At 37.9% G+C, this 21926-nt stretch overlaps 1 protein-coding gene across 1 annotated transcript in view; it reads left to right on the top strand.

Annotated features, from left to right (window-relative positions):
* The window catches only part of vsnl1a (visinin-like 1a), a 43990-nt gene that overhangs the window by 16588 nt on the left and 5476 nt on the right, over nucleotides 1-21926 (top strand). The window contains exon 2 of the mRNA XM_066705576.1: nucleotides 987-1153. Coding sequence (XP_066561673.1) covers nucleotides 992-1153 — 162 coding nt within the window. The 5' untranslated portion in view covers nucleotides 987-991. The remainder of the gene's footprint in view (nucleotides 1-986; nucleotides 1154-21926) is intronic.

The raw sequence follows: 21926 nt of genomic DNA, 5'->3' as shown, positions 1-21926 counted from the left end.
TCTAGCAACTTCCAGAAACCCTTCAAGGTGAAGGCAGAATAATTGCTTTATGCTTATGACTGTAATGACAACAACTGTAACATTTTAGCCAGTATCGGCAACAGTAACTAAAGAGACAGTATCTTGAATTATTTTGATTGTGTTTCAGCATTGATATTTTATAACATTGGCGGCGGCAGAGTATTTTTGTGGGCTAAACTACAGTGGGGCTAATCCATACAGTGGTGAGGCTCAAATCAACATCTGAATTTCAATGTGAACACATACACAATAGAATAGCACCCTTCCCAGTAGCTAGAAATACCACACATTAGGCTGCTATGGGTTCGATGATTGCACTGACTCCTTTTTTCACACCCACTTTTTAACATTCATTTTGTTTTAGTACAGCCTCTAGAAATAGTGTTGTGGCATTAGAACAGTGTGTAATAATTAATTAACTTTGAAATGTAGACAATGATAGCCATATAGCAAGGGCTTCCTAATAATCCTCTAGTTTGTTTATAGAATCCCCCTTCACATTTAATACATGCTTTCTTTATATCAATAACCTGTTTAAAACTGTCATTAACATAACATGCAACACTAACCTGCCATGTCACACAATAACAGTGTGTTTATTTAAATGAAAAGAGTGTCCGTGTTTCCATTTACACATGTAACAGGTCTGAGAGAATTTTTAGTGTTTGAGCCAGCGTTACAACCCCATCATGATATTAAGATGTACAGGACAGTAGACATCAGTCTGCTCCTGACCTAAAAACAACAGTCATCTCAGGAAGCGGCACACTGAAGGCAAAAAACTCCATAGATCATCTTTGATTAAATATCCTGTAGCAATTCATGGGATGTTGTCACTCTGGAAAAGGCGCGTGATTGCTCAGATTTAATACTGGCATTTTATACAACACTGCTTGACATTTGCAGGGATGTTTTCATAAAAGCTGTATGCAATTAAAGAAATGTCATTGTGTTATTGTTTGCAGATACAATGGGGAAGCAGAACAGCAAACTGGCCCCTGAAGTTATGGAGGATCTGGTGAAGAGCACAGAGTTTAACGAGCATGAACTTAAACAGTGGTACAAAGGATTTCTGAAAGACTGTCCCAGCGGCAGGCTTAATCTCGATGAGTTCCAGCAGTTGTATGTCAAGGTAGGTTTGGAGTTGTGTGACCCTTATCAGGTGTTGTGTTACCAAGGTTGTGAGTTAGTTGTGTTTGTGGCAGATGTAGACTCTGTTTAATACTGAGTTAACGTAGGACATCTGCTTTAAGTGCAATTAAGCATTTATCGCTGCAAGCTGTATTAGAAATACAAACAAATGCAATGAAGTGCATGTTCATTACATCTGGCAGGGACCGGACCTAGAACTCATTAAAAATCTGTTCTTTTTGTTATTATTTTTAGTGATGTTGATTAAGAACCAATTAATCACCCATTTTGTGAAGAACGCTGAGCAAATACTGTTGAAAGGTTGAAGTATGTATTCCTACCACTGTTACATTATTTAATGAAACCCTGTTGTATTCAGTAATTAATCTCCTGGTATAAAGTTTGCCACCTGGACCCATAATCCCAGGACACTCGTATAGGGCAGTTTTTGAAAATAAATATTCCAAAACCGATAAACATTAACATATAAATTAAATTAAATATTGTATTGTTTAAATTGTTGATAGGCAGTTTAGTCAATGCGATCATCTTTAAATTTAAAGGATACAAATATTTTATTCCATTTTATTTGTTATTTCTACACATTTTGCAATTTGTATTCTGATTAATAATAATATATTTCCCAGTGCACAGACCACATCATCTAAGTTAAATTGATCACTATTCTTCCTCACAACAGCTGATCATTAACTAGAATAGCAGCAAACTGAAATGTATGTAACTACATTGAAAGCAAATTAACTTCTGCAGATTTAAAATTATTATTTGTATTATTGTAAATGTAACAAAATTATTGTTTGTGTTCTTTTTTTTATTAAACCTATCTTGATTTAATTAAACGTATTCACAATCCTGTTTAGAATTAATTGAGTTGAACATAAATTGTTCTGGAACCTATTTCTCATGCAAAGCGAGGTATACCTGTATTTATTACGATTTTACGTACATAATTATTGCTTTGAGTATAGGGGCATCTTTAAAATCCTGTTTCTGCCTCAGATTGTCTTGGAATTATGGTTTCAGGGGGTAACTCTTAATCTTACCTGGGGAAATGAAATATAATTTAATATAATACAAGCCAGTATTACAAATGAATGACACACCGTTTATAAGATCTTATAAACTGTGAATTGATTTGTTAAAACCTCTCTCACATGAGTCATGAGTACCAGCCTGCTGTGCCTCTCCAAATAATGTTTTTCAGATTTGTTAGATTTTTTGACATGTGTGACAGAAGTTATTATTTTCTCTTAGCTTAGAAATTACTAAGTACTTACTGCAATAACTTCAATTACAGCAATTAGAATGGATGATTCCCGGTGGGCGTCATGTTGCTCTGTTATTTGGTATTGACATCTTTTTATTACGACACATTTTGAAGTGCATAACACTGGGGATAAATTATAGATCTGGGGCTTCAAGATGAACTTGGATTCTGTGAAGCCAGAAGTGTGAAAAAATCTCTTTTATTTATTTATGGTTATACTCAAATGATGTTTTACATCAAGGATGTGTTTGAATAGTGTATATTTCTCTAAATATACTGTTTGGTAAAAAAAAAAAAAAGATTTAGAGAATTTATAAGTAGCACTATTCTGTCACATGAAAATTCAGATTGGTGTTGTTGTTTTTTTTTGCATCAGTTGCCTGAAAAAAGTTAGTTTGATATTCTGACTGCTCATTTAAAGATTATATTTATCTATTTTTTTTAATGTACTTGTTTTTTATCTATTTATTCCAGGTAAAATTAATTTAAAGACCTAGACCTACAATTAGAGAATCACTTGTACCTCTCTTAAAACAAATATGTCAAACTGAGGCAACATTCACCCCATTTTGTGCATTTGGTTGCTGGATTAGTGACCCAAGGATTTCATGAAGCATCCACAATATGATTCAGTAGGTTGATTCAAACTCCTACAACTCTTTTTTGAAATTTGCTAGTTCTATTCTCTTTCCAGTGAAACAATGTCTTCTTTGTTTGGGGAATGGTATATGGTAAATGGAGTCACATGGTTGCATGGTTGAAAATCTAAATGGTCATACAGTTATATTGTATGGCTTGTGGTCATATTGGAGTACCTTGTATAAAACATCACGGTGGTGCGGTGGTTAGCGCTGCTGCCTCACAGCTTTGGGGTCCTGGGTTCTAGTTCTGGTTCGGGGAGCCAGTCTGTGTGGAGTTTGCATATTCTCCCCATGTCTACGTGGGTTTCCTCTGGGCACTGTGCTTTCCTCCCACCATCCAAAGACATGTGGGTTAGGTTCATTGGTCTCTCTAAATTGCCCTGTGTGTGTTGCCCAGCAATGGACTGGTGTCCTGGGTGTATTCCTGCCCTGTGCCCTATGCCTGCTGGGATCGGCTCTGGCTTCCCTGTGACCCTCACCAGGATAAGCGGTTTTGAAGATGGATGGAAAAAATAAATAGACTCAGTGCAAGTTGCACATATCTGTCATGTTATTATTACAGTTAAGTCAGATATATTTTTCAGTTAATTGGAAGGCCACTGAAGATAGTTAGGAAACCAAAACAATAATATATCCAAAAATCTAGTTTGCTTCACTTTTGTAATATTTTAAATAAAACAATTGTTTTTTTTTAAGCAGACTTTTCTATGCATGTGAATGTGCAATTGTTCAGTGTTAGCATTCGTTTCTTCATGAAAACTGAACAATCAGGGGTACTCTTTGTCTCAAGTAAATACAGAACACACAGGGGGATGAATACCTTCAGTGAAATGCAGTAATGTTGAGAATATTTTAGAACTGATGCATGTCCCATTTTCAATGTAATACTACTAGCCTACTTCAAATAAGGGACAAATACAGGAAAGCCTTATTAACATGCAAATCAATTTATAACTTTTTTGAAATGCATTTTTCTTGATTTTTGTGTTGTTATTCTGTCTCTCACTGTTAAAATACACCTACCATTAAAATTATAGACTGATCATTTATTTGTCAGTGGGCAAACATACAAAATCAGCAGGGGATCAAATACTTTTTTCCCTCACTGTATGTAAACTAAACTAAATTATTAAAAGATCTGGTAGTCACTCTTATATGGAAAATCTCTCTGTCTCTCTGTCTCTCTCTCATATATATATTACACATGTTGATTACAGTTTTCCGTGTGGTCTGCTAGGATAAGCGACTCATGAGAGAATGGGTTTCAAAACATGAACTCACCGGAGAGGCAAAGTGTTTTGTTGCCAGGCAACAGTAAGTCATAGATATGCTTTTATTAAAATTATATCTCTGGGAGGGAATGGATGGCATCTCATTTGTTCAATAAATGGTGCCTATGGAGGAGGAATGATATGGGAACTGCTAGAGCAGATAGTCAGTAGAGGGGAGCGATACAGTTAAGTGGCATTAGGTGGAGGGGTGTTAATAGATTCAGTTACAAAGGTCCTCTCAGCATGTGTCCCCGGTACAGCTGCAGAATGTGTTGAGCAATGATTTCTTTCCTCCGTTGAGATATACCTCACATTAAAAACTAAAAGAACTTGCGGAAAAAAAGGTGTTATGTGTGTTAGAATAGCTTCATGGCGAGGGGTGAAGTATATAAAAGCTGTTGTTTATATTCAGAGTCAGGTTATGACATTATTTATTTACAGCAGGGTGCAATCTCCAGCTGTAAGTGGAATCCTTGGCCTGTGGTAGTGATATGACTTGTGCATCCATGTCTGAGTGCCTGAAGTATGTCGGTTTGTGCACATGCTCTACCCACAGTTACAACTTGTAAAAAATAACTATTTATTTGACCTGTTTATTAAACAATGGCTTGGCATTCTGCATGATGTCATACTTAAATCTCTGTGATAAGGAATACTCATTAAGAAACAGGATAGTACCAGTTTTGCTTCCTTTTTTGCCTCATTAACACTGCTGATATACCCAATAATAACACTGTGTAACAATATATATTTTTTGTTCCTGGGTAGTAAGTGTTATTTCCTAATTGCTTATGCCTCAAAAGTATAGAAAATGGCTAATATTCCCCACAAACTTTGCTTTTCTGACCAGGACAGTGATATTTTGAAATGTACCTATTTCCAATTAGAAAACGGGCGAATTTATGTCTTTTCGTTCACATAAATCAGAAAAAAACAACATATAAGTAGAAAAATTAAATACAATATAATCGTAAATCTTGAAAAACTACTCACTTCTAAATCTTTTGTAGTCATTTTTGTATTACTTTAGTATACATGTTGTTTTTTTCTGTGAACGAAAAGACAAACATTCACTAATTGGAAATAGGTAAATTTCAAAATATCACTGTCCTGGTCACAAAAGTAAAGTTTGTGGGGAATAATAGCCATTTTCTATACTTTTGAGGCATAAGCAATTAGGAAATAACACTTACTACCCAGGAACAAAAAAAAAAAAAAAAAAAAATGTTACACAGTGTAATTTAACATAGCCTGGAAAGGAACACATCCTTACTGATGGGGAGGTCTATGGCATATTTTAGTGTAGAAAATGTCTTAGGAGAACTACAAATGGTATACATGAGGTACTGTATATAAGAGCCCTTTTCTGCACAAAGAAATGCAAAATCCTGTATTTCAAGATATTTCCATATTGATAGTTCAATGCCAGGAATACATCAGCAAGGCATTGCCCTGATTTACAAAGGCTTAGTATAGTATTGTTGGTAAAGAAAAAAAAAAAACCTTGGTGCTTAGTGAAGCAAATATGCTATTGAACAGAAACCTTATAAGGGGCCTGTTTGAAACATAATAATAATAATAATAATAATAATAATAATAATAATAATAATAATAATAATAACACCAGAAGGCTGAAGTGCTCCATCTAACAAATCAATCATGTTTAGAAGTATCATATTAACATATTGTATTGAAATAACCCACAGAAAGCCAAAACAAAGTTCAAAACATTATAGATTTGAAGTTTAGAATTGAAAAAGTATTATTGTTGTTGTTGTTGTTCTTATTATAACCTCTCTTTATGCTTTACCGTGATTGTACTGTGCTTTACTACACATTACTGCATTTGTTCTCCCCAGTGGCAGTCTGAAGGGCATTTTTATCAAGCTTGTTGAAGCACGTAAAACTAGAAGAGCCTCTGAATTGAACAGACAGTAAGCATTTTAGCAATAGCACCCAACAGGATGGGTGGTCTTATTTAATTACTGCATACCCTCTGTGCATGGAGGAGCATGAACACAAAGCGTGAACGGCTTCCGAATCGCAGCTATTGCAGCCTTTTAACCAGCACAGTGCCAGTGTGTTGAGACATCAAATCTGCATTGTATTCAATGAATAGGGTAAATCAGTTAAAAAATACTAAATTTCTTTATCGGTCATTTAATTAACTATGAAATCTTGAATCTAAAATTGAAACATATCTGTAATTAATTATTATTAATACAAATTATTTCCAAGTCTGTACCACTGCTGCTCAATCACCTAATTTCTAAGAACCAGTTTGAAAATGTGAAATTGTATTTATCCATTCTTAAATGAAAAGCTACTGGAGCTCAGTTAAGCAGTTTTAACCTTAGAATCTGCCAGTGTATTGGAGAGGAAATGTAACTTGGAGCTACAAGTAAATGCAAATCCAATTGACAGGAGACATTATCACCAGATGCAGGAGAGAGAAAGAGCTAGAACAAACAATGTGTCTGGGGATGGGATTGTAAGTCAAAACAGTATAAGTGTGTAAAAAAGGTGAAAGGAAACTATTTGACCAGTGAAGTGTGCGTAGAATAAGTAGTGGTTCAAAATCCCCCAATTTAAGTGTTTAATTGTTAGGGATTGACGATGCTTTGGCTTTGAAAAAGTAAGCCAGTGTAATTCAAAGTTGTCTTTTTAAATTAAATAAATAGGTCTGGGGAAATCAATAAGAGCACATCCTCTCTGCTGGTCATTGATACTCAGATACTCAGCTCTTACAGGACTACAGTCTATATTAAAAGCCGTTTGCCACAACACATCTTTGCCATTTAATGTTTTGCACTGATGATCATATCTGAGACTGGGCTAAATGAGTGAACAGCACAAAGGTTAAAAGAACAGTATCTCCTCAAACATCCCTGAGGTCTTCTTTCAATAAAATGCTTGTAAAGTCACACACGTCTTTGTGAATTAAATTCACAGGGGCCTAAAAAATATTGCATAGGATTGCAAATTGCTTATCCTGGCAGCTTGTACAGTTTAGAGGTGTCAATTAGCTATTGTTTAACAAACAAAAAACATAATTTGCCCTCATCAGCTTGTTACTACACATTATTGAAAACCTAGAATACTGATTTATAGATTATATAATTCCCCATAATGCTGGTATGCCAGCATTGCTTTCATTAAAATAAATAAATAATTGTTACGGTGATGACCTTTTGTGGTATGCAGTTTCCCTTGCTCTGAGACAGTGTTAATTTTTGTAGACAGTAAATGCCCTTTGCTGTCCCACTCAATATTTCAAACTTTTCTGTTGAAGGACCTGTGATCTCCTGCTGACTCAGAGAGGTCACCAAGGAGCAGGTTACTCAACGCTGGGGAATTAGAGTCTGTTCATGTTGGACACATCATAGACAAAGTAGACCTTGGTTATATGTATTTCCAGTTTATTCCATTTGCTGATGCTCCCAGAATTGAATTAGCCACTATCAAGGGAGAAGGATTTATAAAATGACTGCAATTTAGATTAATTTTGACATGAAAATGTGACTGTAGTCACACTATCCTCTGCATCTCATCCAGTGGAGATGTGTGATTCTTTGTTAATCTCAAAGATATAACTCTGCAGGCATAACAAGAAAATAATGAATAATGCAGACCATTTTCAAGATATCATGCCAACCATCCAGAATTGTCCAGGAATGAGAGATTATGGCTTGGCTTGAAACATAAAATGTATTTGGTCTTGTTCCTCTAAAAATGTTATTGGTATTATTTATGATTCACACTAGATTTTTAGTTTAGTTAAAGAAAATGAAAATGCACACTTTATATGTGTAGTAAATCCTGTAATTAAAAATAAATTATACAATAAGAGGCTAACAGTTGATGTTTTACTGCATTATGTAATGATAACAAAATCTGTTGAGGAAATAATAATTTCCCAGGGGCGTAAGTGATCCCTGGTTTCAGATAGCACGTGTTAATACCCATACAGTTGCAGTGCCTGAAACTAAACAATGAAATGCTGAGTCAGTCAACAGCCAATGCCTTTTGTTTGATATGGGAAGATCCCTTCTCCTACATGTAGCGCCCTCTGCTGTCACATCATTGAAAGAGCCACATATAAGGCATTATAATCATGTAACTTTTACCTAGATCCCAAAGGGTTTTAAATGAGCTCTGATGTCATGAAGATGTTACAGTATCATTGTAGTATATTTTACTTTATTAAAGAAAAATATATTGTAATGAATTACATAAATCAAATTATGCATAATTTAAGAACTAACTTTACATTGTTAGGTTTATATTTTGTGTTCTCAAAACATGAAAAATAGAGATTGTTTATGTGTATTGTTTGAACACCTCAATCTCTCATTGCTTGCCAAGAAACTGTTTTCACTTTTGATAGACTGGGTTATATCTGTTATAACCACAATAGTTTAGTCACTTCAATTTGAATACTTACATGTTTCCATTCTTATTCTTTTTGTACTAAATTGCTTTTGAAAAAAAATGCTTTGTCAGATATATTTATATATAAAAGTGCATTCAACTTGAACTACAGTGAAGCACATTGGTTAGAAACATCAGAGGAACATGACTCTGGGTGCGTGCCACGAGGATAGCCACTGGAGTATTACAGCAGGAACAATAGCAGTAGATGCTGAGGTGTTGAGATTGTAATGAAATGCAAAACGCTGCACAGCAACGCATTCGGATCCAGGCCAGATTGGTTAGTAATGTACAACTGGGCTGTACTGTAGCTTTCAGTTGCCCTCATGCTGCCATGCAGTGCTTGTGTAACCAATGGCAGTTACAGAGTGTGACAGAAACCGCTCGTTTGGGTTTTGCTGATACAAATATGAACTACCAGGGTTTGGAACAATGGGAAGGAAAATAATCAAAAAAATGTAGGTTTATTTTACAATATGACTTGAATATAATCCATTTATTGTATTTCATGTCTTCCGCACACCGTGTTGGCTTGATTTGCAGCTTTGTGAAGGCATAATTGCACTAATATCAAGTGTGTAAGTAAGATTAGGGAACCATAGTGAAATGCTGAGGTCTTAGTTCTTAAAATAACCAGACCTGCTGTGAGAGAAAAAATAAAACCATGGTTGATTCCTTAAATTATGAATGTGAGAGAAAGAGAAATGTACTGCACAATGAAAGTTATATATATTTTGCTTCTGTTTATGTGCCATTTGTGTTGGTAGTTGGCATTGCTATATTTTGGGGTATTTTGTGCTTTGAGTTGATAAAGGAACACTCTTTACAGCTTGTCATCCGGTGAAGGTGGGAACAAATGTGAAATGTGTTTTTTCAGTGTTAGATTTCTTGTCTTGGAAGCAAATCTTGGAACTTATTATCTTTATGAAGTTCCCCTAAGTATAACATAATGTAATAACTTTAAAATAATATGGATTTATACGTATTATTTTAAGTATATAAAAATAATTTTACCTAGAATTGCATTTATATTTTTCCAAAACATGGTCTTCTCTGTTCTGCCTCAGACTCCATTTCCATTTCCATTTCCATTTCCCTATGGACTGTTATATGATGAATACAGTCTGTTGTGTTTAAATATCCATTATAAATAGTAAGCTTGCCAGCTCTACAGCAGCTTTCTATTTGTTAAACAATATTAATCTGATGTGGCATTTTAATAATTAAAATACACAAGTTTGTTTTACCTTTGGCATTTTTTTTTATTAAAGACAAACAATGCCATTATTTAAAAAAAAAAAATCCAAGGCCTGTACTTATTTGAAGGATATGCGTGATTAGAGAACATGAATTCCAGCAAAAGGTCAACATATTTCTGAGACGAGCAATCAAGGTCAGCTCAAATTAGGCATCCACTGTATGAGGTGCTAAAATGGAAAATACAGAAGGTTTGTCACTGTTCTTTGCCACATGGAAAACGGGTAATTTAAATGAAAGTCCTTACCTTTGTGCAAATCCTGTTATCTGGTTTGCTGACAGGCTTAATTTAATACTAGATATTGTTTGTTCTGGATAAACACACAAATAACATGAATACAAAACCTTTTTCTCTAGGGTTTATTCTCATCTGTGTTTTTTTGTTTAGTTTTTTTTCAGAACAGTAAACAGATACTTACGTAACCATATTAAAAGTCAAATAGGTAAAACATGTTACTGATTTTCGAGTTATTATTTTATTCTATATTTTTTATTTTGTGGTACATGTATTTTGCTGACTGGATCTTAGCCTTCAGCATTTCTCTGATGTTCTCCAAACAATAGAGACACATTTTGCACTAAAGAAAAACTGTTGTAAGATCACCCTGTTAGCCAGTCTTTAAAGAGATTGTAAGGTTTTTTGTTGGGATTCCTGAGAGAGTTGCATTTGGTTGTGGTGACAGAAATTCAGATCATGGACATGTTAAGAAATGATCTGCAGCTGTTTGCTATACTATATTGTTATTGTTTTTTCAAGGACAACACAGACGAGTCTTATCTGTAGTTGCAGATACTTATAAACATGTAAACAAACATAATAGTGATTTGAAATATTTATTACAATATGTCAATTAACTAAACTGTTGCAGTGTAATACACTCTTAAAATAAGGGGAGTATTTAAGCTACATACATAATTGTATTAAATATGTAGTTTGTTTAACCACTGGTATCAGTGTTAATGACTTTGAACTTCCTCTCCATGTAAGAATGTTCTAGTTGCTCTTATTTTACTGACTAATATTACATAGACTAACTATATTTGAATGTTTAAAGTTATTATATTCATATTGTTATTATCTTTATCCCATATAATTGTATTTATTGTAATTACTGTCATGAATGGCTCAGATACACGTTCTACTTGACGTGTTGTGTAACTGTAGTTTTAAGGTATCAGGGCTTTAAAGGACTATATATATATGGGAAGTCCTTTAAACAATTAAACTGTATTTTAAACAATTAAAATGTGTGTGTGTGTGTGTATATATATATATATATATATATATATACACACACACACATTTTAATTGTTTGAATTGCATAAGAACCTTATATGAATAATGTAGCACACAATTGTATGGTTTATAGAGAAAGGTGCAACATTCATTAACATACTTAATGTATTAGAACTGTATAGCTTCAATTAATTAGTGGAAAACAAAATATTAAAGATGCTGGTAAAAGAGGAAACTGTTTATTTATAGATAAAGAACACATTTGCAGGACAGTTAACGCAGTTCATTTCTGGTGGGTATTCACTTCACTGTTAACACCTAGTGCTGTGCTGTGAAGTGAGGCCTGCAGTGTATGGAGGATTGTGTGAAGTGATGTCATTGGAAAACATTGCATAAGACTGAGCAGTTGTGGCACCGATCCAGCAAAGGCATTATCTTCTAGCTCTTCAAACATGATCATCGAAGGCACGGCATTACCGGGAGAGGACATTGCATTTGAACCACGATGTTTGAGTACAAGGCCGTGGGCGCCATGGGGACCATCTATATGGTTTCCTGCTTCATGAACACTGTTACACTGGACTATACCAATGACTTATAAGGCACTGTGCTTTCTTATTGTAACCCAAGGACCCTTTGGAGTAAAGGTTTCTGCCAAATACATGCTCATGATCATATTTAATTTATGTATGTATTTATTTATTTTGTATTCAGCATCTTAGAAATTGTGCAAACTAATTAATATAGGTTCCTAATATAGGTTTCTTTATTTTCATATATATATATATATATATACACACACACACACACATATATATTGTGATGAAGTGTACATTCCCAGAGGTGAATTGGGAGGCTCTGGGACCCTGGGGGTTGAGGAAGGTAAACTCCATCTTGGGAAAAGTGGTGAACGGGCGACAGGGTCATGGGCAGCCAAGGCTCACTGATGCACGTGGGGAGCGAAGGCTGGGCCGTGTGGTCCGATCCAACAGACGAGCTACTGTAGCTCAAATTGCTGAAAAAGTTAATGCTGGTTCTGATAGAAAGGTGTCAGAACACACAGTGCATCGCAGTTTGTTTGCGTATGGGGCTGCGTAGCCACAGACCAATCAGGGTGCCCTGACAAACAGGTCCGATCCATGGAGGCCCCACCTCACAACTTACAGGACTTAAAGGATCTGCTAACGTCTTGGTGCCAGATACCACAGCACACCTTCAGAGGTCTAGTGGAGTCCATGCCTCGACGGGTCAGGGCTGTTTTGGTGGCAAAAGGGGGACCTACACAATATTAGGCAGGTGGTCATAATGTTATGGCTGATCAGTGTATTTCTACTGTGATTTTAACATTTTTTTCAAGGATGGAAAAAGATACAAACTCCTACTTTTACTATCAGCCTTTAAATACCCCAACATGGAAATAGTGTTGTTTTCTCATCTGAAAAGGTGACCAGACATGGTATGCATTTTCATGCTCAACCTGCTGTGGCACCATGATTAACCAATTCCGTTGTTGTTTGCAGAAGGGTTTGTCTGAGGTTTGGTTTATTGAATTCACTCTATTGTAAAAACGTTACTGTGACTGCTTTTCATAGTTTTTACAATGGTTTAATGATTATTGGTTCTAGTACTGCACTGAACTGAGGCATTGTGGTCTACCAGTCCACAGAAACCTGATTCCTTTAGATGTCTGTCATTGAATCCCAGCCCTGTTTAGCTTCAGAGTTCATCAAGGTGGTAGAGCAACTGACTGGTATAGGAGGTTACGTTTCTTACATCGCCTTGCTGAAAATACACTGCTCAAAAAAATTTATGGAACACGTAATCATCACAGTATAACACCAAATCAGTTAAACTTCAGGGATATCAATCTGTCCAGTTAGGAAGCCTAAGCTCACAGCCCAGCACCGTGCAGCTCAATTGGCATTCGCCAGAGAACACCAAAGTTGGCAGGTCCGCCATTGGCGCCCCGTTCTCCTCACAAATGACAGCAGGTTCACACTGAGAACATGTGACAGACGCGAAAGAGTCTGGAGACGCCGTGGTGAATGTTATGCTGCCTGCAACATCATCCAGCATGACTGGTTTGGCGGTGGGTCAGTGCTGGTCTGGGGAGGTATATCCTTGGAGGGTCACACAGACCTCCACGTGCTAGCCAACGGTACCCTGATTACTGTTAGGTACCAGGATGAAATCCTCAGACCCATAGTCAGACCTTACGCTGGTGCAGTGGGCCCTGGGTTCCTCCTGGTGCAGGACAATGCCTGGCCTCATGGTGCCGGAGTGTGTAGGCAGTTCCTGGATGACGAAGGCATTGATGCCATTGACTGGCCCTCACGTTCCCCAGACCTCAATCCAATTGAGAACCTTTGGGATGTTATACATCGGTGCATCCGACACCGCCAAGTATTATTATTATTATTATTATTATTATTATTATTATTATTATTATTATTTTTATTTCTTGGCAGACGCCCTTATCCAGGGCGACTTACAACATAAGTGCAAAACAAAGTACAAAAATACAGTTAAGTAAAAGGCATCAATCATTACAAATTCAATTTAACTAAAACATAGCAATTCAAAATATAATACATTTTACTAATTACAATTTACAATTTACACAAGTACAGTAAGTGAGGTCCTACATCCTGGACAGTAAAAGCTAAGTGCTGTCAAGATGTAGGGTCACAGACAAGGGCTATGGGAAAGGGAGCAAGGAGGAAAACAAATCAAAAACACAAGAAGCATAATAAAACTGTGAAGTGCTATCTAGCGGGGATAAAAGGACTAATATTACAAGTACTGTTGGAAAAGATGCGTCTTGAGTAAGTGCCGGAAGGAGGTCAAGGACTCTGCTGTTTTGACTTCGGTGGGAAGGTCGTTCCACCATTTAGGGGCCAGGGATGAGAAGGAGCGGCTCTGGAGGAAGGAGATTGGAGAGGAGGTAGAGTTAGTCTTCTGGTGCTGGAGGATCGCAGTGGTCTGGAGGGGATGTATGGAGAGACGAGTGTCTGAAGGTAGCTTGGTGCAGTGTGGTTGAGACAGCGGTAGGTGAGAGTCAATGTCTTGAACTGAATGCCAGTGGAGGGAGCGGAGCAGTGGAGTAGCGTGTGTGAATCAGGGCAGAGAGACACCAGACGAGCCGCAGAGCTCTGGATGAGCTGGAGCGGCGGGTAGTAGTTGCAGGCAGGCCGGCCGCCCAGGAGGGAGTTGCTGTAGTCCAGGCAGGAGAGGACCAGTGACTGGACGAGCAGCTGAGTCGAGTAGTTGTTGAGGAAGGGACGGATTCGGCGAATGTTTCTCAGGAAGAATCTACAGGTGCGTGTCAGCGTGGTGATGTGCTGGGTGTAGGAGAGCGCAGGATCGAGGGTGACTCCTAGATTTTTAGCAGAAGAAGAAGGAGAGAGTGTGGTGGATTCCAAGGGGATCGAGATGGGGAGGTCAAAAAAATCTGAGGAAGAGTGGGGGAAAAACAGGAGATCCGATTTGGAGAGGTTGAGTTTGAGGTGGTGTGAGTGCATCCAGACAGAGATAGCAGACAAGCAGGAAGAGATGCGAGAGGGGATGAGAGGGTCAGAAGAGGGAAAAGACAGGAAGATCAAGGAGTGAGTGTTGGGACAGGAAGTCAGAGAGCTGACGGTGGACCGCCCACTCGAGAGTCTTTGAGAGGAAGGGGAGTAGGGAGACAGGGCGGTAGTTCTGAGGAGAGGTGGTGTCAAGGGTTGTTTTTTTGAGGAGTGGCATGACAGCAGCTTGTTTAAATGTGGGAGGAGTGAGGAGTTGAGGAGGGAGGAGATGAAGGGGAGAAGATCAGGAGCGGTCGCTTGGAAGAGGCGAGAAGGGAGAGGGTCCACGGCAGACGTTGTAGGTTTGTGACGTAGGAGGAGAGCAGAAACTTCAGCATCTGAGAGAGAAGTGAGAATGAAGAAAAGGAAGCTTGATCGGTTTGGGTGTGATGGGAGAGGAGGGGGGACTGTTGAAGAGCCTGCGAATGTCTGCAATCTTGGAGGAGAAGAAGGAGGCAAAATCATCAGCAGAGAGAGATGAGGGAGGGGGGGCAAGGAGGGAGGAGAAGGTGGAGTAGAGTTTGCGTGGGGTTGTTGACAGAGGATTCAATGAGTGATTGGAAGTAAGACTTCTTGGCTGAGCTGAGTGAGGAGGAGAATGTAGACAGTAGAGAGCAGTAGACTTCGAGGGCAGCTGGGAGTTTGGTTCTTTTCCACTTTGGTTCGGCGGCACGCAGACTAGTTCGGGTTGAGCGGAGAACAGCAGAGAGCCAAGGCTGAGGAGGGCAGGGACGGGTAGGACAAGACGTGAGAGGATAGAGAGAGTCAAGGGAGGAGGTGAGGAAGGATTACAAAGAAGAGGTAGCACAGTTGACAGATAGATGGGAAAAACAGTCAATGGAAGGTAAGAGAGTGAGGGCAGTGGAAGCAAGGGTGGAGGGGGAGACGTAGCGGAGATTACGGTGGAATGTGACAGAGGGAGTGGGTGGAGTGGGGAGGGAGGGGAGGGACAGGGAGAAGGAAATTAAGTGGTGGTCCGAGATGTCCATGGGTGTCACGGAGAGTGTTGAAGGGGAGCAGCCTCAAGAGAAGATGAGGTCTAGCTGGCAGCCTGCCCTGTGAGTGGGGGGAGACGGGGAGAGAGAGAAGTTAAAGGAGTGAAGGAGAGGAAGAAATCCGGCACAGTGGGAACGGTTGGAGAGGTGAATGTTGAAGTCTCCCCAGAGGATGGTAGTTGAGGACAGCGAGGGGAGGGAGGACCCCTCCCCCAAGTAGCACCACAGACTGTCCAGGAGCTCACTGATGCCCTGATCCAGGTCTAGGAGGAGATCCCCCAGGACACCATCCGCCGTCTCATCAGGAGCATGCCCAGACGTTGTCGGGAGTGCATACAGGCACGTGGGGGCCATACACACTACTGAGTCACATTGAGTTGCCGTGATGAAATTCACACAAGTTAGAACAGCCTGTGATTTAAATTGTTTAAATTGATTTTCAGTGCGAGTTTGAATCCAACCCTCAATCGGTTGGTGATTTTGGTTTCCATTGACTGTTGTTACGTCGTTTTGTTCTCAACAAATTACACAATGTACAGTAAAGATTTTGATCTTTAATATATTTTGTTCATCGAGATCCGATGTGTGGATTAAGTGTTCCCTTAATTTTTTTGAGCAGTGTACTAGTGTTTTCAGTGTTGAAGCTAGCATTTGAACATCTACTGTATAACAGGCATTTCCTAATTTGCCTAATTAGCCACCCACTAATGCAGATGGAATACAGGTATTCCAAAATCAATTTTTTAAGAAGTCTGCAAAAGTACCTGTTAACCACATATCCTGCCCACTATGTGGCTAAATAAACTATAGCATTACTGCTGTGCAGAAAAAGGGAAAAATGTATTAGTGTGACATTGTTAAATGACTTCCATTAAATCCGTGACTGTAGAAAATGTGTGCACAGCAAGAAAGTCTCAACCTGTTATAGGGGAAGAGAAGTGACAGCTTGTGCACTGATTGTGAAGGCTTTAATGCTCCACTTAAAGAAAGGTGATTTCAGAAGTGACTGGAGGGCCCTTGGATTTGCTACATGCATCACTCACCAACATATAGCTTCCTGATTAGTTTATTGTCCCATCTGCACTCACATTCTCACAGCCTGATGATAATCTACTTATGTAGATCACTGCAGCAAAACCTGGTTTTACAATTGACCCATAAATTACAAGTTTAAGACACAGCTTATGTTTGCTTTTGTTGAATACTGACATGATAGAGGAATGTATCAATTTAAGCTGTTTGTGGGAACCCATCCTTGGCTTAGTTATTCATAGATCTACATCCAGATAACTTATCTAACATGAAGTTTTTCTCTCTCACTAAACAATAGGGAGTGCACGTAAGTGCTGCCCATTTCTATCATGCTGATACTGTGCAGGTATTGTAAGTATAAATGTTTATGACAGTTCTTTCAATTATTATTAAGCCGTAAAATTGCATTCAATGCACTGAAATTGGGGAATATGCATTCTAATTGTAGCGCAGTTTAAAGTAAAATGTAGAATGAGAAGCATAATCCTCAATATGCTAAAATATATGGTATATGATTTTTTTTTCATATTGCATATGCGATACTAGTTTATTCATTGTATTCTTATTTGTTTTCAGTGTGAAGCACATTGGGGCAGATGTACCTCAGGACTGGGCCTGTTTTAAGAGCCCCAAACCTGTGATTTGTCTTTGTGGTTAAGCTCTCAATTAATATTTAATTGTGGCCATTCCCGCAAAAGCTCACACAAATGAGGTTTGAAAAATATAAAAATGTAGCCCACTAAAGTTGCTCTCAGTTGTAATATCTGCAGTGACATGAATTAGTTAAGAACCCTTGAAAGCATGTTTTGGACTGTGGCAAACAAACCAACCAATACCAGCCCAGAATCTTTTTATTTAATGTGAAGTGTTTCATAAGAGGACAGATTTACACTAAAAAACACATGCACTAAAACATGCATTTCTACTTGATTGCTTAATGTTTTGCCTTATAAACAGCAGACTGGTCTGTAAGACCATATGGAGCATATGGCTGCCACTGTAAGAAAGTCAGTTTTCATTTGTGCATTGCAAATCAAAGATCAAATTTCCATATCGGCAGGGTTGGTTTGATTGTGTTTCAATTCTGTTTAACCAAGATAATTTGCCCTTCTTTAGAGTTAAGAGCTTGCATGCCCTCCTTCTATGCTTAATTTGTCAATCTGTCATGGCAGCAATACTTTTGAAGACCCCATACCCAATTATGCGTTAATTACTTTTCTTTTGCCTTCTGAGACCACAGGCATTCAAAGTCATCAGTTGTCTGTTGTGCAGACAGCCCGTACATTTTGAATCCTGAGATGTATTTAAATGGAGGGGGAAAAAGACAGCAGGTCTTTGCAGCCATGTCAACCTGTAAATGGTCTCTTTCAGAAAAGTCAACTGACTGGGTATGCAAATGAATAAATGGTGTTGAGGTATATACTGTATGTGTGTAGGACAGGCTGCTATTTAGCTGGAACAAATGTGTTTCTAAATTACGAAGCAGTTTATTTGCATTGTTCCTGTATCCCTGCAGGTCGTGTTGCTCTTGTCTCTCTTTGACATCTCTCTCACTTTCACAACTCTTTACTGTTCTCATTTGGCAGCTATCACACTAATAACCCCATTTCCGTTCATATTAACTTTTGAAAATGCAAATATGAAAAACCCCAACCCACTGAATACTTACAATGTCATTAAAATAACTGACAGGTTCCAAGCTGGCATGTGACATCAGGTGTATACGTTAAGATGTGCATGACTTAAAAGCCATACAAATATCCGCATAGAGAGTTACAGGTATTGTCTTGTCCTTGATTTTTATCATCTGCGTCACAAAAGAGAAAAAGGTTCATTCTAAAAAACAAAAAACAAATGCAAGCAGTAAGGAGGAAATATTTCCCAAATATTTCCCAAATAGGCAATCTAATGTATTAATATTATTTGGGTGGGGTAAGAACAAAAACATAAGGTAATCTAGCAACTGCTCAATTTAATTCCACCAACAATATTTTTTCAGTAAGGATGACAGGAAATTAAATTGAAAAAAAAAATCATAACATCCCATCTGGTTCCTCCATTAATCTTGAGGAGAGCAATACATTCACTAAGACAAAAGCTGGCTTTTCTGCCTCACAAGAAGCTCACCTGTGTTTTAATTGCTTACATTTCTTTCGCAATGCGTTTGCATGTTGTTTTCTATGGATCCAGTAGAAAACAATAGAAGGAAACGCCCCTATTCCTTTTAAAAGAAAACAGAATAAAAAATACTTATGTGCATGTTGGATGTTTTTGTGTATTTCACCATCAACAAAAATAAAACATTGATGACATTTAAATAGACAGATCATGACCTTTTTCCTCATTATGTTTTGGTGCAGTTCTGATTTCGCAAGGGAAACAAGTAAGTCTGTGTCTACTTACTAATATAGAAAGGAACAATTTTTAATATTGTGAGGAGGCTTCACATCTTGCCATGAAGGCTTCAGCACAGTTTTGAGTGTTTGTGTGAGAATTGTGGTACAGCAAATCTGAAATCTTGTGAGTCCCAAGCACAATTCCTGCTCCAGTTTGCAAAGCATTTAAAATCTATTTTAGACATGAGAAAGAGATTGACCCTGCCTGAGGGAGATGCTTTTGCTTTGTTTTGAGAAGTGTGTGTGTGATATGTGCATGTTTCGTCAAGACTGGAAGCAAGTTTCATGCGTCTGCCACATTTGTTTTGCCTTTCCTGCATCATTATATAAAAAATGTTCAGCTTTAAAAATATATATTAAAACAATTAAGAATCGAAAGTATGTTCCTCCCTTTTTCCTACCCTCTGGATGTACCAGCTGCTCAGAAACTTGTCTAATTAGTTTAATTAGTCCCTCATACATTATTGTTTGTTTTCAAAATCTTTATTAAGTGGTCACATATGTACATTTGGAGACGAGATAGGTTGAGGTGTTTTTTAAATTAGCTGATGTCAAACTTTAACTTGTGCGCATGTCAGAGACTCTGCAGGACAAGACCCATACCCACGTCGATCAAGTTGAAATCAAATGAAAAGTTATTTCCCTGGATCAAAGTCCTCAGTGTTTCGTTTTTTTGCTTCTGGTGAGAACTGAAGGGGTTCCTGTGTTAAAAGCAGTGTTCCTCACTGTCTTTCTTTTGTCCTCTTGGGGATGTTTCAGCCCATCTGATGTGAAATGCATCACAGTAGGCAATGCTCAGGACACTGTTTGGATTATTTTGTTTCTGCTAGTTTTCATATGGTTGTTTCTACTAGCCTTCCATATTCTGCATCTGTATGGCTCACTTAAACTGCCCTTCCAGCATTTCTTCAATATGCACCTTCATGTTTAGGGGTCTGAGTATGTTTTAAGCACCCTTTCCTCTTATCAAAGCACTGTTATGATTCATTTTTGGTAGGTAGATTTGACTGTCACCTACAGCAGTGGTTCTCAACCCTGGTCCTGGGGACCCCCTACCCTGCTAATTTGTGTTCCAACTGGGCTCTCAATTACTTAATTGGATCTTTAATTGAAGTAATAATTTCCTAAATCAGAGCCTTTTAATTATTTTAAATAGAAGGGTTTTTAAGTTAAGTATAAAATTGCATAAGGAAATTTATTAAGAAACCATATTTTTATCAGTTACACAATTTGAAGAGTCAAATGTAATAAAATGATTACTTTAAGGGCGCAATTAAGTAATTGAGAGCTTGGTTGGAACAAAAACCAGCAGGGTAGTGGGTTACCAGGACCAGGGTTGATAACCACTGACCTACAGCATTTTCCATGTTGAATCAAGCAGTTTGCATCACACTCAAGCCTGATCTCACGTGCCATGGAAGGGACTGCTCAGTACTGGGATTTTGAAGGTGTACCAGCTTGCTGCTAGATGTGATTCTTGGTGAACCAGTACACATGAATCTTTCCTGAGGCTAACTTGGCCTTATTATTCCTAATTTAGTTAAAATATAACCCTAATATTTTAATTTTATACATAACATCCACGGCTTTCACAACTGATTATATTACAGTAATGGAAGCAAGAGAGAAGCATTAAATCAGTCCTGTCAGCAGGGTACACAACCATAGACAAATCTTTTGTATTCTGCAGGACTGTCCAGCACAAAATGGAAAGGACAGATGTAATCTAAACAAAACAGTTTTTATATACTTAAATGGTCAAGGATAACATGCATGCACAAGAAGCCAACTGTCATAGTGGCAGGACTAAGTATGAAACCTGAAATTCTCTTTGAAAGGCACATTACTGCTAATGAGTGTAATTAATTGCACTTGGAAGCCAGGTTAGCACCAATAACCCGATTTGCATCACATATTTAAATGGAAACATTTATTTTCATAGTAAATACCATTCTGTATCTTCTAAATATCACAATCATCCATAACATATATAATGTTCACAAATGGTAATTGTTAGAATTATTATTTTATTCATTAGCAGATGAACTAGCCTAAATCTCATTAATGTTTAACCAGCTCTGGATTGTCCATATCAATCATGTTTTTCATACCCAGTTCCCTCTCTGTTTGTTCAACCGGATCAATATCTTCACTTAGTTCCCTCTAGCGGCCAAACAGGGGAGTTTGAAAAATCATGACTATGCATCCGTTTATTAAACCTTTTCAGTTGCTCATCTGTGTGGAAAGCAGTTTTTTATGTTAATCTAAAATGTGAGCATTTGTGAATAAATCTGTGTGAAATTCCAGTGGCTTTGTTGGGGCTGGAGCACTGTACACTGCATCCACATGCTTTCACATTCAAGTGTTTTTATTATTTAATACAGAACAAAATATTTAACAAATTATCTGATCCACTGATGAGGATTTGAGCGCCACAGAGACTTATTCATATAATTGAAAGCATATTCTTTATTGCCACATTACCATTTGTTGTTGTTTTCTGTATTCCTAAGATATCAAAAAACAACCCAAGCATAACACATCGACAGCTTGTGATGAAGCAGCGCAGGGAAACGCAGGCTTCAGGATTTCCAAAGGCTTTGATTGGGCTTCACATTTCGAGATGACAGTATTTTATGTCATAAGTCTGCTGTGTTGAA

This window comes from Amia ocellicauda, chromosome 1, assembly GCF_036373705.1.
Source record: "Amia ocellicauda isolate fAmiCal2 chromosome 1, fAmiCal2.hap1, whole genome shotgun sequence".
NCBI classification, from domain to species: Eukaryota; Metazoa; Chordata; class Actinopteri; order Amiiformes; family Amiidae; genus Amia; species Amia ocellicauda.
Note: the sequence above shows the minus strand (reverse complement) of the source record. Positions and strands in the feature narration are given on the sequence as shown.